Here is a 27112-nt window from a genome sequence, read left to right as displayed (position 1 = left end):
GAACTGCAGCCAAATTCGGTTTGTATGGGATTAATAGAGAGTGGGGAGGCTCTCCGTAGACGGGCTCTGGTGATGCATTGTGAATTTAGCTGGCGCGATGGCGGAGTCAAGATGTCCATAAATGGCAGAGAATGTCTAAAGTTTTCAAGTAAAGTTTTGGGATCATTACATACTCAAAAAGGAAAAGAACAAGCATCTGAACCGAAAACATCCACTCCATGCTGTTTCACCAAGCGTCAATAAAGTAGGCCATCTATCAATCTATCTAGCCTATCTATCATCTACGTAGCCTATAGCCTACATTGATGTTGGCTGATTTTAATCACATACTGTATTTGTAGAGATGTCGTGATATAATGTTTAGCTTTGATGTTTTTAAGTAATAAACTTATTCACGTTCAATTGCAAGACAGTATGCCAAAAAAAGAACCCCTTATACACACATGCATGCACCCTCATCTTCCCTCACGCACCGCACGCGTGCACACGTGCACACATACACACACACAAGTTGCCAGGTTACCATAGCAAATAGGCTTACCCCAGAAATTATTTTTTTTAGTAGCCTAATAGTAAAATTATTTGTTAGTAGCCTAATGGTAGGCTATTTTTTAGTAGCCTAATTGTAAAATTATTTGTTAGTAGCCTAATGGTAAATGCTGCAGTATAGAAATCTACATAAAACAGATATTTACTTTGATGTCAGGTCTAGATTACAGCATGAAACTTGTTGTGCATATTAACCCTTAGAACCCGATTGACGCAAAGTGCATCAAAAAACACACCCTTTCTTCTCTGTTACATTGCTCCGCGACTGTTCATCGCAACGAGATGAAACCTTTATTGCATGACAGAGAAGAAGTGGGGCTTTCCAAAGAGACTACGTCTGTACGATCAAGTATGAAAATAAAAAAAATCATGAAATTAAATCAAATTGCATCATATTTACAGTCTATACTTCTCTGCGTTCACCTGCGCACCCATTACTCTCGTTTGAATTACTCGCGAACCCATGATCGCATAAATATGGCAAGCATATCAGATGAAAGCGGAGAAACAGGGCTATCCATTGGTATCATGGATATCGATCTTTCTGGCTTATAAAAACAGACTAAGTGACTGCAAAATATTAACGTCATGTACACAAACCAACGCTGCACACCCATTACTCTTGTTTGAATTACTCGCGGACCCGTGATCGGATAGATATGCCACGTATATCACACACCACATATTTCTGTAAATTGCTCAGCCCCAGAGTATCCCTCCAACATGGCAATTATATTGCCCGTTTCAGGACAGTCTGCCCTACACACACATGAAATGCATGTAGAGCTATGAGCTTGCTGTGGTGAGATACAGGTCAAAATATAATAATTTTTATAATATGATTTTTATATTTTAATTATTTAAAAATCCAAATAAAATCAATGCTAGTACTAATACATGAAATGATGGTCTGGATAGCCTAGACTCTGCTGAAAAAAACAATATATAATATGTGTGTGTGGCACTTACAATGACCAGAATAAATCCTTATCAATAAAGGTAGTGAAAATGCCCTAAAAACAGCTTAGGGTTCTAAGGGTTAATACATTAAATTGCTTTCCCTCTTCTCCCTCCGAGCACTTCACAACATAGTATGGACAGCTTTCATGCACAAGAGAGCATTTTGAACATTATTTAATTGTTGGCACTGGCACTTATAAACACTAAATGGGTAAATTGCAATAAATGGGCTTAGTTTTGTAGCCTTATGATGGAGTTAGAATAAATACCTCTGTGCCAATTGCTTGATCATTTTACAGCCATGTCATTTTCGTTATGCATTATTTGTTTTGGTTGTTTAAAAATGCAAAAAAAAAAAATATCCGATTAATCGATCGATAAAGTGCTAGATTAATCGATTACAAAAAGAATCGATAGCTGCAGCCCTAAACTTTAACTTTACTGGATTCTATGTGTGCACATGAGTATGTAGGTCAGAATTGTAAACTAAAGAAGACTGAATGTGTAAAATCTACTCTGCACTGACTAAAACTGAAATGAATTATCAGCTTAAACCATATGTTGTAACTACAACACTCCAGTACTGATTCAAATATCTTAAATTCATGATAATAAAAATTAATTTAAAAAGTGAAAAGCACATGGTCCACATTGCTGTATGTAGCTGTACTTAATAAATGTGCACAGTGCACCTCAATAATATTACTGCTTATAAATAAATAATCTGTAATCTAAATGTATGTTTGTCTGTCTTGCCTGCACCAAATCTGAATTTACATCATATGTTTCAGTGAAGTACCTAGGTTTGCTGGCCATGTCGAAGATCTTGAAAACTCATCCCAAATCTGTGCAGTCCCATAAAGACCTCATTCTGCAATGTCTAGATGACAAAGATGAGTCAATTCGCCTCAGGGCCCTGGATCTGCTCTATGGAATGGTATGTTATGTAGATCATAATCAATTATGTTACCTGTTACTTTTTTATCACCCAATACTATTTATATCAGGTCATGTATGTATACATATACTGTATTCTTTTTCTTATTTCAATCAGGTGTCTAAGAAAAACTTAATGGAGATTGTGAAGAAGCTCATGCTACATGTGGACAAGGCAGAAGGCACAACCTACAGAGATGAGCTACTCACAAAAATCATTGATATCTGCAGCCAGAGCAACTACCAATACATCACAAATTTTGAGTGGTTAGTGATGACAAACTTTATTTGTATAGCACCTTTTATAATTAAGGTTTACAAAGTGCTTGACAGGAATTTGCTGAAACTAAACAAAATGGGGGGCGCTGTGGGGCAACTGACTACAGTGCCCATACCACATTTGGTGTGGTATGAGTGCCCATGGGGACCCGAGTTTGACCCGGGTCATTTCCCTGTCCCCCATCTCTCTGTCCCACTTACTTCCTGTCACTGTCGTCGCTGTCTTATCCGATTAAAGGCATAAGAAAGCCCTAAAACTAACAAAAAAAGAACCAAAACAACCTACATTTTAAAAAAGAAAATTGTCACAAACAAAACAGTGACCAAGAGAGAAGGAGAAAAAGTTGAAATGCAGTCTAGTTAAAAGCAGTAGTAAAAAGATGATTGTTAAACTTTTCTTTATTCACTGATATAATATGTTGTGCCTATACATCTGAAGTGAAGGTCTGCAAAGTTAATCTTCCAAATTTTGAGTATTTCTGTGAAAATTTTACTTTACATTGTGCCTACCCCAATTTCACAAAAGTGGCCATCTTGGCAACTTCAGACTAGCTTATCTCAGTAACACCTTCAGCCTGATTTGTGGTGTGCAGACAGTCCACATACTACAGTGTCATTCATGTGTCAGACACCTGACATATGTCATACCTGTCAAATGGCGATGGCCTGAACAAAGATCTTTGACTACTAACCAAGATAGAGCAACATAATTCATTTCTATGGAATCAAAAGGGGAACAGTTTTGGTCTGCATAAGTGGGAGTGTCACCTCACGTTACAAAATAAACTTTTTCTCTTGACAAGCAATAAGAGCAGATCAACATAATTGTGTGTACAGTATTACTGTCTTTAATCATGAATGATACCTATAGACCTCGACAGTCACGCCCACAGCCGATTCCGGAAGTAAGGATCCAATACAATTTCTCCATTGACAATTGGGGTATAAAGCCATAAAAACGTACGGCTACGGCTTTACTAAGCGATTGTATATGCTCATATAGACGCCAAAAGTTCATGGGGCACCAACCTTGTTTTGAGATAAATGTCTTTTATTAGCGATGTCTTGGATAAGTACTTAATTACCCATAATCCTGAACAATCCCACAGTGATGCCTCTGATTGGTGGAAAGTCCGTCATGGTAAAGTTTGAAAGTTTCTCAGCGAAAATCGTTGACCAAGATGGCAATCGTTGACCAAGATGTTGTCATAATGGCCAATACAAAGTGTATGGGGAAATGTAATTGTTAATATCTCAAAGTATTAAATTCACCAAAATGCAAATGTGTCCTTTTCAATACCTTAAAACGGTGTTTGAATGAAGTTTGGACGGTTCACGCTCAAATCTGGTCAGAAGAACAATGGAGGATAATAATTATAAGAAGCCTAGGCAGAACAGTATGGTGCATTTTAGGGGTGTAAAGATTAACCGATACGTATCGGTATTTTTAACGTGTAAGATACGGCTACATCGATACGTGAAGCGGTCGTTATATCGATTTACTTGTTACGAATCGGTTCACAACCTTTTCTGCTCGCTCAGACTCTCATTTACGTTCCAAGCAGCGCGTTCATCCCACGTCCGGTTTTGAAACTATACGAAATTTGTCAAATGACCTCATTACCCATACATCTACTGCAACTTAAGCACGTGACAACTCGCACTCGGTCGTTTGTTTTACAGTTTTTACTCTTTTTGTTTTTCAAAATCCAGCGCGAAATTAAACACTAAACAGCAACGATAGTCTGTAGAGTATAGCCTTACGTTTGAAGAAGGGATTTCCTTAATGTTAAATAATAATTTGGCCCTTGCTAAAACGATGCACAAATTATTAGCCAATTATTTTGTTCATATTCACTCAGACTTGTGGCATTATAGGTTTCTGCATTAGGTCTACCGTTGGAACAAAATAAACCCAGAGAGTTTATTGATATGTAGGCCTATTTTATTCTTGTAGGCTATATGAGAAAAGGCCAAGAGTGTCTTAAGCACTGTTTTATTTTATTTCGGTATTGTCTTACCTCAACAAGGCTACAGCTCCATGAAAACAATCAGATATAACTCTATAGAATCTATAAAGTCTATAAAAAATGTTGTATTTGGCTGCTGTGTTTGACTGAAATGTAGACTATTCTTTTTTAATTTGAATACAGTATATGAAACAAACCTCAGTTTAGATAATCATATTCACACATTTTTTTGCCTAATTGACAACCATGACCATGATGACTGATAATATAAAATTAATGTGCACCTTGAGCAAATGATAAAAAATCTTTCAGAATGCTTTCCATTCTTAAACTGCATCGAATTGCATCGAATCGCATTGCATTGAATCGTACTGAATCGTTAAAATGCCCATGTATCTAGATGCAAATTGTATCGTCTTTTACATGAGTGATTCACACCCCTAGTGCATTTGCATGACGTAATACTTTAATAATAATAATATGTTCTTACAATGTTTTGTTAAGTGTTATTCTGATGTTTTAGTATGCTTTAGATAAAAGTGTCTATTAAATACCATATCCATATCCATTTTTGTACTGCAATGAACATAATTTCACTGCTTTGAAAACTTGGATTGAATTTCACTAGTATTGTTTTTCTCACTGCAAAGTATATTTTCATCCAGTATACTACTATGACTCACAACCAGATGTTATGTTGCAGGTACATCAGCATTTTGGTGGAGCTCACAAGACTTGAGGGTACTCGGCATGGGCACCTTATCGCCTCACAAATGCTTGATGTGGCAATTAGAGTTAAAGCCATCAGAGGCTTTGCTGTGGCACAGATGGCCACTCTTCTCGACAATGCCCACCTGCTGACGGGAAACACGCAGCGCAACGGAATCTGTGAGGTGTTGTACGCAGCAGCATGGATCTGTGGAGAATTTTCGGAGTATGTATAGCCTTAACACACATTAAATATAGGGGTGCAAACTATCACCTTTTGGTAAAATTCACCTCAAAATAGATCACTTGTGTGCACCCAAGCAGTGGTGTAGTCTAGTTTGCTGTAGTGGGTATGTGTATAGTGGGTGATTTCCCCACCACCGCCTCCACACACATCGGCGCGACACCCAGCAATCCCTTACCACCACCACTATCAGCAATGAATACTGTAGTGTACTGTGGGCCAGATGTACGTACATTTGGGAACGTAGCATTATCAGCGCCATGGCCAACCCACAGAAAGCGAACGCTGTGATTCTTCAGTTTACGTGGTATTTATCAAACCAGCATCTCATCGCGTAACCAACCTTTCTACGCTCTCTACCGCAATTTACGAGCACCCACAACTGAACGGCATACTTCAGTCGCAAGTGCAGTTGAATGAAGTTCACTGATGACAACATTAAAACGAATCAAACATTTAGCGATCATGAAATAATACAATTGTGATAAGATATCAACAAGCAGGGAGATAATGAAGAGCAGTGGTTCTACTCAAACTACTTGTGGTAAGCTATGGAAGATTGGTCAAATCTAGCAAGTAGGCAAGTTTAAGTGGATAGTAAGTGAAAGTAAGACATTCGAAAGCCCAACGAAAGTTAAGGTTGCTTTTGATATAGTACAAACTGGTGCTCTGAATATCGATTTTGTTGTCTTTGAAAGTTTCTCTTATTGACACATTTAACTACAATTTTGATCAAGACCAGCTTTTACAAGGCGAAAATATTTCACCGCAAAATAGATGTGCGCTTTCATGGGCAGTTTTCATACATACAGGGAAATACCTACGTAATTAGGCACATTTTATGCTTCCCCTCCCATCTTTTTACACGAAACTCCCACTTTCCCCTGACCCTCCTATGACTGCGTATGCATGACACGGAAAAGCGCAATTTGCCATTCTCAGCTCCCGAGACCGGCAGTCTGCGCTTTTACCTCAGTGCGGCCTGTTTGTACATACCTGGCCATGTTTTTACATGCACGTTGAGAAACAAATACACCTGAAGTGGGCGCAAAAGTGTTAGTACATCTGAGACTTTATGAAAGGACTTTGACTGTATGCATTCACATGCACCTGCAATTCATGAAGAAAATCCTAACAGTAGACACATGAATGGGAAGGTGAAGCGGGCTGTCTTATTTTTTTCATACCCAGCGCTCAAATGATTATCTTGTTCGCGAAAAATATCTAAATTCTAGCACATAAGTGTGTTGATGCGTATCGTAATACATATATGATACATAAGTGGCTATACTCTGGGTGCTGTTTGAGCGGGTATAGGGCATGTAGACCTGCCTATCACGTAGACTACACCACTGTATCCAAGTCTGTGGCAGAGGTGGAGGTGAGGTAATCTAATCTGACCTACTGGCACACTTCCTTTGGGCTGGTATAGATAGATAGGTCGATTGATTGATTGTATATGATGCTAGTGTTGAAACATTTCCCAATCGTGAGTCCCAGACTTTATTCACAAAGTAAATGAGTCTGGTTTTTCCCAGGCTACCACTTTATTATCTAAGTGATGTATTTGCAAAAAAATTGACAGTAGATCTGCATATTCAATGGGGCAGTGAGGATGGTTTACTGGGGTGGGCCAAACCAGGTGTGGGCCAAAAATTCTTTGGACAATTTTTTGAGGGAGAGGGGTCTTTGTCACCTTTTTCACCCCTGATGAGTTTGCACCCCTGTAAATAAATCTTAAATGTCAATAGCTTCTTTTTTTGAAATAAGGGCATTTGCTGAATCTCTGACTTTTTCAGACATCTAGAAGACCCTAAACAAACTCTGGAAGCAATGCTCCGGCCAAAAGTGGCAACCCTGCCAGGGCACATCCAAGCTGTGTATGTACAGAATGCAGCAAAGCTGTTTGCCACTGTGCTTAGAAGCCAAGAAAGTACACCAGACACCACAGCAGCCCAGGAGACAAGCCAACTCATGATCGACAGGCTTCCACTCTTTGTGCAAAGTGCAAACCTAGAGGTGCAGGAGAGGGTAAGTCAGTCAGAATTGATGATTCCTGCAAAACATGGATTAATCCCTTGATTGATCTGAACATATACATGTCATGTATCTATAGCATCTTTTGTGTTTTCTATTTGTTACCTTAATCCTCATCAATATCATTTTTTGGCAGGCTTCGTGTATCTTACAGTTGGTGAAGTACATACAGAAGTTGCAGCAGAAGGAGGTTGAAGTTGCTGAAGAGGTCACTGCTTTATTTGCAGGGGAGCTCAACCCAGTTGCCCCAAAAGCTCAGAAGAAAGTGCCTATTCCTGATGGGTGAGAAGGAGAAGAACAACCTCACATTGTTTAGAACAAACAACAAACATACTACACTCTAGCTACAGACTATCTGGTTATCTCCATGTCTTGTTGTTCTTCACAGCCTGGACCTCGATGCCTGGATAAATGAACCTCCTTCAGAGAGCGAATCTGAAGATGAGAAGCCCAAAGCTGTTTTTGCAAAGGAAGAGCCAAAGCACACACGATCACGCCACAGCGAAGTGGATGAGAAAGAGCTGGCTCGGGTCTGTGGTTATCAGTCAGACATTTTTTTTTAAAAATTTTGTTGATATGGGATATATTTTATGAAGTAGTATTTTTGTCTAATCCCAAAAATGATATTTTGTCCAAACAGCGGAGGGAAGCCAGAAAACAAGAGCAGGCCAATAATCCTTTCTATATTAAGGCCTCACCTTCATCACAGAAGGTATGAAGAAGACATGACACAAATGAATAAACATGCGTATGGGTTTTGTCATTTGTTTGCTGTGATTTTAAGAAGATATGTTTATCCAGCCAGTTACATCTTTGGAAAATATAGCTCCCCACCACCACACACACAAATATACGCAGAAACTACAGGTGCCTTTTGTTTATTTTCCTGTTTTTTTTTCTGTTCCTAGGTATATCAGGACACACCAGGTGTGGAACACATTCCAGTGGTACAGATTGACCTCAGTGTGCCTCTTAAAGTTCCAGGTGAGTGATATCAGTGTTTCCCATTAATAGACTAGAAAGTGATGGCCTGCCATAATCTAATTGGCTCTGCCATTTTCATCATGGAACGAAAATATTTAAGCCAATCACAGAACACAGACGTTTAATTACTTTGTTTTCAACTCGTCGTCGCCAGTTCAGGTCTATTTTGTGTACAAAACAATGGAAACAAAGTTGTAATTGATTACATTACATTACATGTAGCAGACACTTTTTGGCCGAAGTGACTTACATATGTCAGCTATATTACAAGGGATTACATTGTCACCGGTTAAGTGCCTTGCTAAAGGGAACAACAGTGGAAGCCGGGAATTGAGCCAACAACTTTCAGGCTACTGCACGCTAACCCAGCTCCTTAACCACTACACTACCACTGCCCGTTAGTAGCAGAGTGCAAGTGTGAGGCTGTTGGCTCTGCACTTGACAAAGATTTCACTGCTAGTCAGCCCTACTCTCTCCCCTCTCCCTGCTTGACAGTGTGTGTGTGTGTACAGTACGTGTGTGTGTGCCTGCCACTCCAAAGCTCCTTGTAGAATGCTATTTATACAGACAGCAAGGATACTGGTATAACATGAAAAGATAATTTCACTGAAGAGTTCTCTTATTTTGAAAGTATCTCTGATAAATGAAATTGTATTTCAATATATGGCAATACTGCCAATACATTTACCAATATCTTAATTAAAATATTTTAACGTCATATGATTGATAGGAATCTATCCTAAACACGAAACACTGACTTAAATGAAGCATCAAAAAGGGTCTTTATTTAATTGCATGTGGGAATGTCCTGTGGTTCCCATGTTGGAGGAAAGTGTTTGACGTGGCCAGTCAAATCTTTGGTGAAGAGGTATCTCTTAATCTCAAATTGTGTTAATATCTGTTTTTTAGAAGGCAAACAATGTATAGCCTGCTCATGGAAAAAGAAACATCCTGTGTCATGGCACAATTGTTGAAGGGAATGACTTTACTTTGCTTTATAAGTTTTATAATAACTTTCCATTCTGCTTGATAAGCACAGGAGTTACTTGAGTCAGTTAGAGAGCAGCGGGAAAGGTGGCAATAGACTGGAAAAGACAGTTTGGAGATAACCATGGCCTGTACAATAAGTTGTGTGGAGTCTTGAGTCAAATAAGGTTTGATCTTCATAATGTAAAGGACAAACTGACACGAAAATGGTCGTCATGTGGACACGACCTGAAGTCTAGTAGAATTAGTACGAATGACTGAGCAGAGGACTTAGCTACTCTTACAGTGGGTTTCTACACAGCTAAAAATGTTGAGTGTTTAAACTAACATACATAGTGATCTATTTAGTGGTGTATATATAAGTATATATATATACTCTTTTTGATCCCGTGAGGGAAATTTGGTCTCTGCATTTATCCCAATCCGTGAATTAGTGAAACACACAAAGCACACAGTGTACACACAGTGAGGTGAAGCACACACTAATCCCGGTGCAGTGAGCTGCCTGCATCAACAGCGGCGCTCGGGGAGCAGTGAGGGGTTAGGTGCCTTGCTCAAGGGCATTTCAGCCGTGGCCTACTGGTTAGCACGGCTGCATATATATATATATATATATATATATATATATATATATATATATATATATATATATATATATATATATATATATATATATATACACACACACACACACACACACACACACACACACACACACACACACACATATATGTATGTATGTGCTCTGGCTAAGTTCGTGTGGCATATAAACCACAATTTGTGTTGATACAAGTGCAAATGTTTGTGTAGAAACATTTTAATCACATACAAATTTTCGTGTTACAGCTCAGGTAGTCTCCGCCATCTTGGTCAGACTTTTTTGTAACTCCCGCCTCCAAACACAAAGACGCGGACCTGATTGATTCCCGAATGGTCCTCATTTAAATAAAGTTAAAGTTTCGCCAACTTTGTTTCGCCTGCCTCGGCGATTCACTCTCATTTCACCAGGGTGAATTTCGTGTCCATTCAACCTCAATGAAAGCGACGCAAAATTTTGGTGTGTGGAAACACACCATGACTGTACGTACACAACGCGGTGGTGTGTACGTACAGTTAGACCATGTCCACGCGAAGGAAACTGTAAAGTTTTTTTTTTAATGATTTTACAGTGTCTGCTCACGACACACGATCAGGGTTCCCACTCTAAGTCAAATATACAATTCCACAACTTTTCCCTGACTTTTCCTGACAACTTGAATTTCCATGACTTACTATATAATGAACGATACAATATACTGACCAGAGCAGCCACTTGGTGTTCAAGAATCTTTTTTAGAGCGGGAGGTAAAAAATGGGATTGAATAAACAAAGTTCAGCTACTCAAGCAAGCAGTTAAGCTAATAACCAGATATACACCAGTTTTGCATGGAAATATTTGTATCATTGTTTTATGGCAAGTACATTTTAAACTGCTACAAAATTCCCTGATATTCCATGACTTTGCCCCCAAAATGATCAAATTCCCTGACTTTCCATGTCTGGAATAGACTTTCCAAAATTCCATGATATTCCAGGCCATTGCTGAGAATTGAGTTAAGTTCTACTTTATTGTCGTGTAGGAAACTCCTGTAGGAAATTTGTCTCCTGCATTTGTACACACACACACACACACACACATATATATATATATATACACATACAAACATACACACTTATAGCAGTGAGCTCACTAGGAGTACACAAGCACTAGGAGCACACATACACACCTGGAGCAGTGGGCATACTAGGAGCACACATACACACCTGGAGCAGTGAGCATACTAGGAGCACACATACACACCTGGAGCAGTGAGCATACTAGGAGCATACATACACACCTGGAGCAGTGGGCATACTAGGAGCATACATACACACCTGGAGCAGTGAGCATACTAGGAGTATACATACACACCTGGAGCAGTGGGCATACTAGGAGTATACATACACACCTGGAGCAGTGGGCATACTAGGAGTATACATACACACCTGGAGCAGTGGGCAGCCCTTGATCCAGCGCCCGGGGAGCAGTTGGGGGTAAAGTGCCTTGCTGAGAGGATTGCTGTCCCCATGGGAGTTAATTCAGATTACTCACACTCTCATTTTCTCTCTTTTTGTCAGGGATGCCCTTATCAGACCAGTACCTGAAAATGGAAGAGGATCGTCGACAGAAGGAAAAAGATGAAAAGAAGAAAAAAGAGAAAAAAAGAAAGCGGGAGAAGCGTGCACGGGGCAGGCATGTGGACTCGGGCCCTGAGAGTGAGGAGGACATCACCCCTGCCCACCACGTGGACATCGTCACTGAGGAAATGCCAGAGGTGAGCACTAAACACACTGGGCTCCAGCTGCCTAATGGCTAATTATATATTTATTTTACATGTGCTCTAAATCGGTTACCATCGAAACATATGTTTCCATGCACACCATATTCTGGTTTTATTCGGAATAAAGACAATATTCTGATTACGCATGAGTTATGTAAACACCTTATTCCGGCTGCCATAACCTGAATAAGGTTATATTATGAATACTAAAAACAGAAATAACGCCTCTAGCACATGCCTCTTTTAACCGGAATATTGTGGCATGGAAACATTCCGACATTAGTCGGAAAATACCCCTTTCGGAATATTAAATTCCATCTGTGCATGTTCATGCAAGGAATTTTGGTAGCTTGCTTTAATAAATGTTAAATGTTAAAATGTTTAAATGTTGCTTCAAACATAGCAAAAAGTAAACTTCTACAGTGAAGAAGTCAATTTATGTATTACAACCTGAAAGTTTAAATGTCAAGATGGAATTTATCGATGGGTGAAAGCAGCGTAATGCTCAAAGACACAGGTTTTGCACGCACTGCTGACGGATGAAGAATCGGTGAAAAACCCTCAAAGCAGCCTATTATACAGCTAAAATGCACAACAATAGTGGCTCTAATCATGCCAAATACACGTAATTTGCAGTCCCCATTAAATTCAGGGACAGAGACAGTGGAGACGTTATGACGCAGATACTACTTCTACTGCACATCGCTGCTTTCTTCATCATCTGATGATTAACATGTAAACGGGAATATTTAGTTTCTGCTACACATGGAAACATCTTATTCTGAATATTGCCATAACCAGAATATGGTCCTTATTCGGAATATGGTGTGCATGGAAACGGAGTCATTGATTGAACTTGGAATTATTCTATATCATACCAGTAAATTCTGCACTTAAATACCAGTGTTTGAACTGAAGCTCAATAAAGGATGGCCTGGCAGCAAAACATGACTGTAATCCTAATCTTACAAGTTTGTCTGAATCATTAATTACTGTGTGAATTGTTGTACCACCTGTTTTCTCCTTCTCTGTTGTATTACTGTTTCCTAGAATGCCTTACCCAGTGATGAGGATGAGAAAGATCCCAATGATCCTCACAAAGCTTTGGATATAGACCTGGACAAGTAGGTTTTCAGTGTGCTTTCTCCAGTCCGTTTTGAATTTGGAATCCATTATTGGTCATAATGGAAAAGGAGAACATGAAAGCAGGATGTAGGAACCAAGACTCGTAGATAGAATTACAGATGCTTCAAATAAAGGAAAATAAGTTATAATAACATTAGCCTTCTTTTATTTGACATTACACACAAAGAGAGGGGTTAAAACATTCTCTATTTGTCCAAAATGAAGGCGGGCAATAAAAGCTTAAAACAGAGAAATTAGATTTGAATGCAAGTCAGTCACCATCGGTGTTTCTCTCTTTCTGCAGTTCTTTTTATCTTTGAGTTGATGGAATGCACTAGTCAGAGTACCTTATATCTACAGAATTATCCCCTCTAATCGCATAGTTCAGCACTGTAATGTCTATCCTATGTTGCTGTGTGATTCTTTTCTCTCATGCAAACACACACTTCCCTGCACATCATGTTTTGGCAGTCTGGTGTCTGGAGTAGGCACCCGGTAAGTAGGTGATATCCCTATGAGTGTGGGCTAACTGCTAGCTGTTGTGCTATTTCAATGAACACCTAGACCTCCCTATTTTTGCCTTCAATAGAATAGCAACCAAGCTCCCATCATATTAGCCAGAACTATTAAATGAAAGTGAGGATCCACAAAAGCTGTTTGGAATAAAATCCAGCTAGGTTTACTGCTGAAAGTTAGTACATGGGTGTGGTTTGAGAGGTACTATATCTGTAGTGCTTCAGTCATACTGAAGCATATTTTGTAGATATTAGTGCTTGATATTTAACGGGTCATATTGTTTTATCGATGAGTTGTTTTCACCAGCAGAATTGTGTATTATCTTGGTCTCAGGCCTTTAACAGATAGTGAGAAGCTACCTACCAGAACACACCGCTCTGCTGATGTCTTGAAAAGCCCTGGAGGGGATGGAGATGGAGTGAGCATCACAGGAGAACCGAAGAAGAAAACAAGGAAGGAAAAAAAAGAAAAGAAGAAGGCTAAAGACAAGGAGAGAACGGCAAGTTGTGTGTCATAGAAATGAGAACCCTACATTTTTAAGCTATTATTATAGGCTATTTTTAGTCCTAACTGGCTTATTTTGTATCAACACTAGGCAGCAAAAATTAGAGAAACATGATATTGATTAGATAAGACATACAGATTCCAAATTGATGTTGATTTTTAAAGTGGCCCTATTACCAGTATGCCAATTTGGTTAATAGCACCTTATTGTTTAGAACTAAGTGAACATGCCACATGTTCCATACATACAGTACATGGCACAGGTATAGAAGCTATGAACTTGTCTTAATTGCACTTTAATTATGGGTCTTTTTGGAAAATATTTTGGTTAAAACAACTGCTGACATAGAATAATTAAATTGGTTGTATCAAGCAATCAATTTTTTTTCTTAATCTCTGTCTTGTATGTGATAATGTTATTATCTACCTAGAAATCCATATGGTAACTGAATTATGTCTTTGTATTATTTTCTGTAGAGGTCTGCAGAAGATAAGAAGACTAAAAAGAAACACAAGCATGATCCTGAGGAAGAAGAGGCTAACATTCATGAAGTTGTCACATTGGTGAAAGCTGATGAGACACAGTCTACTGAGCCTTTGCCTCCTTCAGTCTCTGCTGGGGTAAACATTTCAACAGTAGATTAAACTGATGGTGGTCATTGGTGATTGGTCATTACAGTTGTTGTCCTGTGTGCACAGTTTGTCTAAGTAGAAGTGACCGTTGATTTTAAACTTTATAAAAAGGATAGTTCTGAGCTTTGATTATGATTGGCTTAGCCATGTTCAAAGCCATTGTACAACCGTCTGAAATCTTAAGCCAAATTCGAAGCCACTTAAGCCACTTCAAAGATTTGCAAGGAGACGACCACAACTATCTTCAGAAAAACATTCATATGTGGTGGAAAGAAGAAGATCGCCAAATGAGTCAGCTTTAGAGCTCAAAGTGTGGAAATTATATAAGCTAATGAACAATGTGAATGTGGTCAAACCTGGTACAAGCATAATAATACTCGGGCCGTACCAAATGCTGTGTTGTCTTAGCCAGGGTGAACCTATACGAACATGTTAGCAAATTTGAATTTGCTCTGCTGGTCTGTCTGGAAAGGATCCAATTCTGCTTCCTCCTTTTAGGCCTCTGATTTGGATTTCTGGCTCACAAGTGATGCGGCTCCCTCTGCTATACAGGTGAAGTTCTCCATTTATGTCCGTGGGATCACATACAGTACAGTCTTGGTAACATTCATGTGCCCTTTCTCATAAACATTCATCTCACTATACACATTCCATTTATTGCAAACTCATGTCACATTCTCCCCTGAGAATGAAAATGAAGAGCAGGTTTTCGCTCACATACAATGTGTTGGTCTGGAGTACTTATGTAAATAAGGGGAGAACTCTGGACTCAAAAATGACCCATTCACTTATGCTTGCTGTTAGATGATTCTGTTTGTTCTGAGTTAAGACAAAAAAAAAATGTTTTTCACTGGATCACAACAAGCCAATTGTGCTTGATAATCAGATAATCAATCAGAAAAGAACACATTACATTTCCTGTTTTCAAGTTATGTTATTCACAACTGTTTGTTTCATGCCTTGTGCAATGTAGTTATTGAGTACCATGTTTTCTCATTTTGTGTAACTAATGACATTTTATTTATAGATGCTTTTCAGCTGTTATTAAGAGTGTTGTGATGATTGAGGGTGCACGTCTTTTCCTAGGAGGCTGTAGCAGCAACCAACACTGAGATGCCTACGGATGCAGATCTTGGTGAGGTCAAAGACATGGAGCCAGAAGAGACGGTAAGCGTTGATGTTACCATGAAAAAAGTGCAGTTGAATCATCAATTCAGTCTGCATTTATTCCTTTTCATGGTCTAGCATACAGATACAAATATTTATCTGCCTGTACTTTAGCAACCCATCCTTTCAAATGAAAATGGGTTGATTCCCAAAATAATCCTTTGAGGCTGCGAAATAGTGAGGGGATTTAGTAACCACATCTTTAACAGGGTAACCGTTCATACTTTAAATTGTGTACAAAGAAGTTCCTCAACACTGTGGACATTGTTTGGATGTTTTTTTTAAAATTATTTGAAATAATTTTTTCAAGTGTCTGGACCTTTTTTTTGATTCTGGCATTCACTACTGTTTCTCACTACAGTAATTTATAGACATCTCATTGGTCTTTCTTTAGGATGAATGATTTCCAGTTTTATATGATATATTCACAGATTTTTTAAATATGCTTTCAAACAGTTGGATCCACTGTATTTCTATGTATGTAAGCATTTATATGCATTTTCATAGAAATCCAAGCATAAGAAAAAGAAGCTGAAAAAGGAAAAGGAAGAAATGGAGAAAAAGAAAAAGAAAAAGAGACATCACCACCACCGTAGTGATAGAGGGGAAGCTGAGTCTGTTCAGAATGGCACCATGGAGGAGGATGACGAGGAACCCCTTCCGGTCAGAATTTGTCTAGATCATTTATTTAAAACATTAAAGACATTGTTCTCGCCATGGACTAGGAACAGAAAGCACAGTATAATAGACTAGTTCAGCTCCCCAAAGTCCTGAGAACCTGATAAATAACAGAATGTAGACTGGAACATGAGGTAAACATACTGCTATAGTAAGAAATGTATGCACAAAAGGAATTGAAAGTTGATCTTTAATTGTTTTTACAGCCTATGTCAAATTATTGTCTGCTTGCTGAGAACGCCTACGTTAAAATGGTAAGTGTACTGCAAATGAGTTTCATCCAGTTTTGTTTTGCTCTGCTTAACTCTGATTATGAAGAATGAAGATGTATCCGTCATTCTGTGTCAACTCAACCAGGGGTTCCCACCAATCTTTCCACATTTTATTTATTTTTTATTTTCTTGGTGGAGGAAGAATCAATATGGTGGATAATCCCAAATATAAGAGCAATTTGAGCGTTTTTTATTGAGTTACTGTACAGAAGCTTTTACAGAGGGAGGAGGGTCATTTAATACATTAAAGAGCAAATCTTGAAGTTAGTGTTTGTAGTCTCACCCCTTGACAGATAAGGGACTTCCTGCTTTCAATGACACAAAATGACCATTTTTACATCATTGAAAGCACAAACTGCAACACTGAAATCCATATTTCTACCGTCTCAGGGGAAAATGAGGGAATGATGCATGACCATTAAAAAACATGACTGGGTTTCTAACGATATAAAGCTTAATGCAAATGGGTGAAGTGTCCCTTTAAACATTTTGGTAAAAAAAAAAAACTCAGATCACATTGTGAGTGGCTGTACACGACAACATCTCTGAAATGTAATGAATGTATGAAATGGACCAAACTGATCCTCGAAGATCCAGATCTCCATAAGCAAAATTATAGATATACAACATTCTTAAGTAGTTCTATGTAAATAGTTCTTTAAATAGTAGTTTTTAAATCAGACATTACTTACAACACCACCAGCCTTTGTAAAAGTGGCTCTAACTTAATAAACAATTCCCCTATAGTTTCCTTCTGAGGAAATTTTCAGAAATAGGTGAAGTTGGTATGGAAGAACCCTCATGACCACAACAAGTAAAAACTATGACATATAAGTTATGTAAGGGATAATGTATAGAACGCCGGTCATTATCTGAAAATAAGTCCCGACAGGATGAACAGGACCCTGACGCGCAGCTGCCCCCCACTTATTACACGGCTACTTGTCAAAAAAAAAAAAAACTCCACATGATATGACTCTTTAGATTACATTTATTTGTTACCGTTTCATCGTTGCTTTTGCTGAAAAACAAATAGTTTGCAACTCATACTGATTTTGAATCAAACACAGCAACCCTCTGCTTTCATTTTTGAATAAAGTTCCAATGCAAGATGCGAACGGACTTCTTGTGGAGTGATATGAAAGATATTAATTAGAAGCACAAAACCCGTTGCCATTGACAGCGGTGATTATATACTTTTAACAGATAACAGACCACCGAACGTTGGGAAGGCCTATTCATGTGAATGGAACTTTCTGCAGCACTCAGAAGAGCTGTGTATATATATATATATATATATATATATATATATATATATATATATATATGGTAACACTTTATTTTAAGGTTCACATGTTAGCCACTAATAGATACCTAATTAATGCCTGTATTACTGACTTGTAAGGCATGTGGGTTATACATATTCTCTTTTGGTACTTACTACTAATTCGTAAGTAGAGATCAAGGCTTACCAGGTCATTATTAATATTATGTCAAGAATAAAGGCCTAATTCATCATGAACAAGAAATTTGTGAATACACGCCTAACAAATGATTAATGTTGCCTAACACATATGCAGTATGTACTTACTAGTCATGAATTGGTTCCATATTCTAAAGTCAGGCATTACTCTCCCTCTGATAAAAATGACATGGTGGGAACAGTCTAGAGACTATAACCCCTGGTCAATACAGACATTCTTTACCCTTAATATGTATGAATACTGCATTATCTTTTTGAAGAAGGTTTTCGTTTTCTAGTGTGTAAAGGTCCACATTCTATGTTACCTACCTCCCAAATGTGTCTTTCAAAGATGAAGCAGGATACTGATAAGGTAATGGCACTGCAATTAGAAAGTTATTTTCCTGGTGTGTTTGTTTGGATCTTTCCGAAGAGACTTCCATTTTACTTGATATGCATGTGACATTTATATTCTTTGGGATAAAAAAAGTCCGTCTTCCTTTCCATTGTGTACTTGCTTGCTCGTGCTGTGATGCAGTGATACTGTGTGTGTGTGTTTAGATTGTTTATTTTACATGAATTCTCACACATAGGTGTATGACATCCAAGGCAATCTGCAAGATGGCAGTCAGGTAGTGGTCTCAATCATCTTTCAAAACATGAGCAGCAGCTTCCTCAAATCAATGGAGTTCAATGTCTTAGATTCTCTCAACTCTAAACTGCAAAGACCAGAGGGTGCAACTCCACATGATGGTCTTACTGTCCCATTTCAACTCCCACCAGGTAAAGTTAACATGGAGAGGAAATGCAAAAATGTTGGCATGTCATGCTGGCAAATGTGAATGTGAAGTGACCGTTGAAGAACATTTTAACAGCTGTTATTCTCACCTTATACAGGGGTTTCAAATGAGGCTCGCTTTGTTTTTTCTGTACAAAGCATAGTGATGCCTCAGAAACTGAAAGGAACCCTTACCTTCATAGTAAAGGTGACATTTTTCATTTTTCAGTGTTGAATACTTATTATAGTTATTTTTTTCTCTGTTAATATCTGTTTCTGATTATTATATCACCTTACCTGACTTACTTATTAGATTTGATTTATTAAATGTATTATGGCTCCTTCCACATATCCGCTCGCAGTCAGATGACTCCTCCACTCATGAAAAACTGGACTTCAAACTGCACTTTACCTGCACATCATATCTGATCACTACACCATGCTACAGGTCAGATGAGTGTTACCTCAGTCTCTTCTTTCTTTCCTTCATCCTTATTCCTTCATCTTTTCTATGTGTGCATGTGTTTTTGGAATCTGTTATAAATCTGTTGTAAATTTGGAATTCCATTTTTCGGAATCTTTAGAGTGTTGGTAGGGGTAGGTTATTATGACCACCACGCAGCGAAGCGGCGGTCATATAGGTTTACTCAGAGGTTTTTTTCTTCCGGATTTTTTTCTTCTTCAGTAATTTTGTGTCAACGATTTCCGGGACACTGAAAGACGGGAGTGCACGAAACTTGTTGGGCATGTAGCCCCACAAGGATGACTCGGAACCATTGTTTTTTGTTTTTTTTATCCGTCACCACCCCGCCGGACTGGACCTCCGAAAGGAGGGTAGGGCGGACAGAGTTTTATGTGAATATCTCAAGAACCGTAGCGGCTAGGAGGACCACATTTTTTTTTGTATGTTGGTCTTAATGGGCCATGTCCATAGCCTAATTACAAATGAAAAAGCAAAAATGAGTTGTTCGCAAGTATCTCTGACATGGTCAAAACTGCACGAAATTGGAGGTGTAGGATCATTATGACACCCTGTGATTGCATGCCAAGTTTAATGGAATTCCATTCATGGGGGGCCACACAATAATCAATAATCAATTATTTAAATTAATCTATGTTACTGTACACCAACTGGCCTGTAGATGGCCAGACCCAGCTTTCTGTGAATATCTCAAGAACAGAAAACATAGGACAGGGGTGGGCAAACTACGCAATTTGATCTGGCAGACCGAGCATTTAATTAGGTTATCAGGCTGCTCGCTATTTTTTTCCTGCGCTAGTTGTGGTTGGCTTTACTTCAAACTGCATTTCACTCTTCTTAGAGAATGTTTACAATGTCAATGTCAAAACATCATGTTACATAGAGATGATACTAGTGTTGCACGGTGTATCGATACTACAAAGGTATCACGATGCCTTCACGCAAAAAACGATACGATTTCCGACGTTTTTAGAATCGATACTTAAAATAATAACGTTCTGTGTCTGTGTGAACTGCTGCTCTCACTGCTCCTTGCACGCATCTAGGCAAGTGGGCGTGTCAAGCGGGCAGCTCTGAGTGAGTGAGTGCGCAGCAACGTCAACATAGTTCTTTGCCGACAGTCCTCGGCCTTGTGGATAAAACAAAAGGTGATGTGAAATCTGGAACTATTTTGGATACATCGCGAATAGTGAAGGCAAGCCATCAGGTACACAGAGGCCCTTTTGTAAAATATGTTTCAAAGTCATTTAAAAGCAGTATGCTACGCATGGAACTTGGCTAAATACCTCGCAGACATATCCCAACATTTTTAAAGAGTTCAAAGAACGACGGGTTAACGAATATGCTATAGAAAACACAACTACATGGTTAGTGCCAAGTTTTTCTCTTCTGTGTTCTTCTCTGAAAGTGAAACGAGTATGGTTCTCTGGGATAAAGCGAACCTTCCTTCATCAATGAATTTTGACGAGACATAACGAGCTGTAATCATAGGGTGCTAACGTGATGAAGGCGCAATGTTCACGCCAGAATAACATTACCAACACTACCAAACAATCTATTTCATGTTCGGTCAGTACTACTGGTAATATCTGTCATGGCATGTAGACTGCAATTTGTTCAATAATTATTGCCCAGATGTAGGATAGGCCAATAGGCTACCCGAAATGCGCTAATTAAAGCCCACAGCAAATTACCATCATAATAGCGGCTTATTGTTACGTGGTAGCAAATCATGTTATCAAAGAAATAGACGTAATGTAATGCACACAGATATATTGTTCTTAGTAATCTGGGGAACTTGGCGCACCAGGTCAAACCAAAAGTAACAAGCCTCGGTGTCATCTTAGATGCAGAGTTAAGTTTTTAAGCCCCATATCAGTAAAGTTACTCAGACAGCCTATTTCCACTTGAGAAACATTGCCAAAGTGCGGCCCTTTTTAACTCAACAAGATGCAGAAAAACTAATTCACGCCTTTATCACTAGCAGGTTAGACTACTGCAATGCACTTTTCACTGGTCTTCCCAAAAAACATCTAAAGAAATTGGCACTCATACAGAACTCTGCGGCTAGACTTTTAACTAAGACTAAGAAGAGAGAACACATCACCCCTGTGTTGGCTGAACTGCACTGGCTCCCTATTTCCTATAGAATTGATTTTAAGGTTATGTTAATTACTTACAAAGCTCTGAATGGCTTAGCACCTTCATATATCTCTGAGCTTTTAATATCTTATCAACCACAAAGGAAACTTAGATCATCCAATTCTAATCTTTTAATCGTACCCAAAGTGCTCCACAAACAAAGTGGAGAAGCTGCTTTTATCCATTATGCCCCCAAACTATGGAACACCCTGCCTCTGTACATCAAGCAGCGAGTTCAGTAAATATTTTTAAAAAAGATCTGAAAACATACCTGTACAGGAAAGCTTTTAGTTAACTCATCTTATCCTGTAGACTACTTTTTCAGATTATTCTACATCTGCTGCTATTGGAGGGCGCAGCCAGCCAGAAGCAGATGGGCTCCCCCTATTAAGTCAGGTTCTGCTCAAGGTTTCTTCCTGGAATATGGGAGTTTTTCCTTGCCACAGTTGCCATATGGCGTGCTTGTGGGGGGTAAGAGGGTTAGGGCTGCCAGTCTTATGACATGTCATTTTCTATATTTTTGATATGTTGCTGAGAGAATCATAAACGGCCCCAGCAATGAAGAAAAGTGATTGATAATGACTGACTGACTATTATTGTGTTACATGCTTCAAATGTAAAGCACTTTGAGCTGCATTCTTTGTATGAAAGGTGCTATACAAATAAAGCTTATTATTATTATTATTATTATTATTATTATTATTATTATTATTATTATTATTATTATTATTATATTGCAACAGGTAATGGTGTAGGCCTATCTGACGAAGACCTGAGTGGTTGGAATGTCGTACTTGTACACTGGGCGCAAAGAAGACTATCCTCACATTTATCCCTTTGCAACTGTCAAAGAAATCCAATGAACACGGGAAGGCCTAGGGTAGCCTGTACTGTACATCAGATGGCCTAAAGATTAGGCATAGCATTCAGTGATTTGCATGCAGTTTTTTCAACACTGACCTTGATCTAGCCTAGTTTGGCTATTTAAAGCTACTTTATTGCCAAAACAACAAATGAACTATAACAAACAATAAAGGACTTAATCACACAAAGTAGGCCTACTATTTTACTGACTATAAAAAATAATAATTATGTAGGAAGTTTAGAAGTTTAGAACCCAGAATTGACCTGCACACTACAAAAGTGCACCGAATTCAACACAAATGACTCAATACACTTGGAGGAGGTATGAGTCCTTTCTTTTCCAGATATCTTAGGATTTCGCCGTAGTATCGCCTCAGTATCGAGCATCGTGATATTTATGGCAGGTATCGTATCGAAGTCATAATTTTGGTATCGTGACAACACTAGATGATACTCTTTGTAATCTCCATTGCAGCAGATCTAACTTGAACATTATGCTACTCCATTTAATTAGACACGTCTGAGCGCACACAAGAGGGACAGTACGTGTCCATTATTGTGGCAAAACTCACCGCGCTGCATATAGCCCATTGATTTCCTATAGAGAGCGGCAAGGCGTGTAGTTAACGCTTCCGCAATGCACCTCAGGAAGGCGTCGCAGCCATTTCAGCAGAGGCGGTGCGTCAAGAAGTTGGGCCTGGCTGGACTTTATGCAAATGAAAGCGGTGAACGCGAGGCCACTAGCCAATGAAAGTACATTTTCGGTAAACAAGTTTTCTACTTTGCTCTAGTCTACTGGTCCGTAACAATAGCCTGCCAGAAATATTTGTTCCGCCTGATTATCGTCTTGGTTTAATGAAAATAAGCTATATAGTGGCAAAGCCATTAAGTTTAGAACAAGTTTGCCACTACACCCTCAAAAAGACCTTGCTGGCAACTTCAACCAAGACAGAAAGGTGCTTTGGAGGAACATGTCAGTGATATTTGTGAGTGTTTCAATAAAATATGTTAAAATTCCTTGCATTGGTTAAAGGAACCGTATGTTAGAAATGTATTTCAATTAATCATAAAATGGCCCTAATCTGTCACTAGACATTAAGAAATCATGTTCATTTCAAATACTTATATCACTGACAACAGTAAAGTTGCAGCCCTCAACTGATGTTGATGTCATGTCATGTTGTGTTTTGGCCTGATGCGCCACCCTCAACCTATCTACTAATCACGAAGTCAGTAGTGTTTTGGCATCCGGGTTAGCAACCTCGAGTCAGGGGGGAGGGGATACACCGCTCTACAGTAATTTAAAAGTGATTGCAGTACCAGTTTTGGCCACAATCTTACATATGGTTCCTTTAACAGTATTAGGTGTTAAGTTGGCTACCTCCACTTTAGTAACCTACGTTTGCTGGCATTGAGTATTTTGATTAAATAAAATGCTTCACCATATACTTTGGCCACGACCACAAGCGGCGACGAGGAGATGGGCTAGGCGTCTGCAAGCGTATTCACGCCGCAATAATGGACACGTAACGGGGGGGTCGGGGGGAAGGGGGTTGCGACCTGCCGGCCAATTTTCAAACCCAATGTGGCCCTTGAGCCAAAAAAGTTTGCCCACCCCTGGCCTAGAATGACCTTTTTTTTTTTTTTTGTATGTTGGCCTCCAGGGGCCATTTCAACCCATCCCATATCCACTCATTTTATGTATAGCACCACCTAGTTATAAATGAAAAAGCAAAAACAAGGCTTTGTTATCGCAGTTTGGCTGACTGGTTCAAAACTGCACAGAATTTGAAGTGTACGATCATTATGACACCCTCTAAATGCATGCCAAGTAACGTGGAATTCTGTTCATGGGGTACCATACAATAAACGAATATATGTGTACATTTAGTGACTGTACACTACGCATCCACACACAGCATTCATGAACACGTGCAAACACACACATAAAGATACATGCACACATGCAGGCACAGACACACACACATAAACACACACACCCCCATTAGCCCACACAGACACGAAAGCACACACACAGAGAAGTACACATATACACAAAAGCAAATGCACACATGCACACACTCAATTACATACACAAAAGTTTCAAGAGTAGGGGATGGAGTAGATGGAGACAAATTGACAAGCGTGATTTATTTATTTATAGAATGTGCAGGACTGAGCCGCTTTACAGTACATCTAGTTATTGTTGTTACCATTGTTATTTTGTTTAATAGGCTGTTTTGATCAACCTATATTTCATTAGCGAAATGTGTATGGCCCTATACAGTAAGACCGCTGTATCTGCAGGCCATTTGTTCCAAGACGCACATATCCAATACTGCGAACAGTAGAAAACACCATATATTTTTTTTTTTGGACATTATAACATTTGAATGGTAGTGTGTGTGTATATGTGTAGATGTATTATGTTGACATGCATATAAACACATTAAACATTTCTTTTTTGCTGATCTCAGTGATGCATATGCAAAACTTCTGGAGTCAGGCGAACTGAAAAGCAGTTCTCTGAAGTTGGAGGGGGTGACTATGCCCTTTCACCATTTGCTGGCACGGATCTGCTTTCATCACCACTTTTCTGGTAAATCTGAGCAAAATGTCATGGCAAAAGCTTATCTGTTTGGGGGTCCCCCCCCCCCCCCCCCCCCCCCCCCCCCCCCCAATGTTGACATCATGACTACAGCCTGTACAGACTACAGCAAATTATTGTCTGTGAGCAGTCAGCAGTCACGTCAGTCTTTATTGACCAATCACAACGCAGAGAGAAAATTACACCGGTCACACTACACTAAAATTATACTGATCATTCTTTGTTATTGAATGTTGCCGCTTGGAAAATAAATGTGTCTTTTGCTAGCCACTGTAAGTGGTATAAAAGTTGATATTGAGAATTGCTAGATGTTTGTGTCAATGCATTTAACATGTTTATTTTTTTTGCCTTTCTCTCACTTTCAAAAGTTGTGGAGAGGATCGATTCCTGTGCTTCCATGTACAGCAGGTCAATTCAGGGTCACCATGTCTGTCTGCTGGTTAAAACTGTAAGTTTGGGGTTTGGTGTCATAACTACATTAAAGATTAATTAGAAACAAGAGGGGCGTAAGGAGCATAATGAGAAGTTGTTTTTAAATAATTGTTCTTACATTTTTGCCATTTCTATATAGATTATCTATACACATAATCTATTTTACACACACACACATACAGGGAGAGGGAGACAGAGAAAGATAAATTATAGATAGATGATATTTAAAAGTAATATTGAACTGAATATGAACTACACTGCCGTTTACAGTACTAAGGACCTTAGGACCTAACTGACTAACTCTCGCCCTTTTCTGCCAGGCTGCTGAGACGGTGTCAATTGATGCCAAATGTGATGAGCTGATGCTGCTGGAAAATGTGTTGGAAGAGATCAAGCAGACCTTCAGCCAGAGCTGATTGAATTGAAGGTTACTGATGCCCTATCCCCGTCTCCACCTCGTTCTATCTGTCAGATAATTTCAAGTTGTCTATAGCACATACATACACACACACACACACACTTATCCTCAACCCATGAATCTGTTTTCATTATTTCTTCAGTTGTGATTTGTGATTAATTGTTAATGTCACTTCCTTGTTTCACAAATTGTAGTTGGCAGATCTTATCAACATTTGCAAGGCTATAAAGCAGTCAACCTGTCATGTCAAAAACATTCCTGTCTTTTGCTCTAAAACCAATTTATTTCCATCACTTTAATATCAGATTGTGTTCATGGGCATTGTGCATACAGTATGTTATTTGTTCTCTGTATGATGCCATCTTACCAGTGGCTCTTGTATGATGAACTGTTGTTGTTTGCATTTATTTTATATTGCGTTTGTGTTTGCCACTTACTTTGTTGTTTTCCTCCAGTCTTTTTGAGCCTTTCTCTCTTTACATTAAACATTAGCATGCACAGCCCTCCTCATCTCTTTTGTCCTGAGTGGTTCATTCACATGCTAGCGCATAGATGGTATGTATGTATAAATTAAGCAAGCCACAAGCTGCAAATATGGGCTTCAAGAAGTTTGTTCAAATGGAGACTTTAATAGTTGTAATGCAATGTTATGGATAGCCAATTCATGTTGTTGTTTGTTTTAAATATTAGAAAGATTGCCACATTTGGGAATCCTCCATCTGATAAATGGGAAGTGCATTTGCTCAGGTAGCAGAAAGCATGTTTTGTAAATTTATAAAAAAATAAATGACTGAAATATTACATTTTAGGGCTGATTAACAGCATTTCATAGTGACATTTTGACCCAGTGCAATCTGGCTATCGTGACTGAAGGCAGACGAAAAAGCACTGCTTTCAATGAAACATTTAGCCAAGGCCTACGTTTTTAAAAAGAACACCTAGACCAATAGCCTACTGTTGACAGGAGCATCAATCTACTATTTTAGTCCAGTCATTTTAAGCCAAAATAGGGGTCAAC

At 38.9% G+C, this 27112-nt stretch overlaps 1 protein-coding gene across 3 annotated transcripts in view; it reads left to right on the top strand.

Annotated features, from left to right (window-relative positions):
- ap3d1 (adaptor related protein complex 3 subunit delta 1) overlaps positions 1-26604 on the top strand; it is a 71109-nt gene extending 44505 nt beyond the window's left edge. For 2 of the 3 annotated variants that reach the window (XM_042056137.1, XM_042056139.1), the window contains exons 12-33: positions 2301-2446; positions 2564-2712; positions 5398-5628; positions 7446-7677; positions 7820-7965; positions 8072-8213; positions 8324-8395; positions 8592-8667; positions 11812-12008; positions 13065-13138; positions 13989-14154; positions 14637-14780; positions 15291-15344; positions 15879-15959; positions 16467-16622; positions 16844-16891; positions 18965-19154; positions 19269-19357; positions 19512-19597; positions 25114-25235; positions 25613-25692; positions 25997-26604. In XM_042056137.1, coding sequence (XP_041912071.1) covers positions 2301-2446; positions 2564-2712; positions 5398-5628; positions 7446-7677; positions 7820-7965; positions 8072-8213; positions 8324-8395; positions 8592-8667; positions 11812-12008; positions 13065-13138; positions 13989-14154; positions 14637-14780; positions 15291-15344; positions 15879-15959; positions 16467-16622; positions 16844-16891; positions 18965-19154; positions 19269-19357; positions 19512-19597; positions 25114-25235; positions 25613-25692; positions 25997-26092 — 2777 coding nt within the window. In that variant the 3' untranslated portion in view covers positions 26093-26604. The remainder of the gene's footprint in view (positions 1-2300; positions 2447-2563; positions 2713-5397; positions 5629-7445; positions 7678-7819; positions 7966-8071; positions 8214-8323; positions 8396-8591; positions 8668-11811; positions 12009-13064; positions 13139-13988; positions 14155-14636; positions 14781-15290; positions 15345-15878; positions 15960-16466; positions 16623-16843; positions 16892-18964; positions 19155-19268; positions 19358-19511; positions 19598-25113; positions 25236-25612; positions 25693-25996) is intronic. The other variant, XM_042056138.1, reaches the window with a different exon arrangement.
- Positions 26605-27112: the final 508 nt, after the last annotated feature.

This window comes from Alosa sapidissima, chromosome 12 (assembly GCF_018492685.1).
Source record: "Alosa sapidissima isolate fAloSap1 chromosome 12, fAloSap1.pri, whole genome shotgun sequence".
NCBI classification, from domain to species: domain Eukaryota; kingdom Metazoa; phylum Chordata; class Actinopteri; order Clupeiformes; family Clupeidae; genus Alosa; species Alosa sapidissima.
This window is presented reverse-complemented; position numbering and strand designations above follow the sequence as displayed.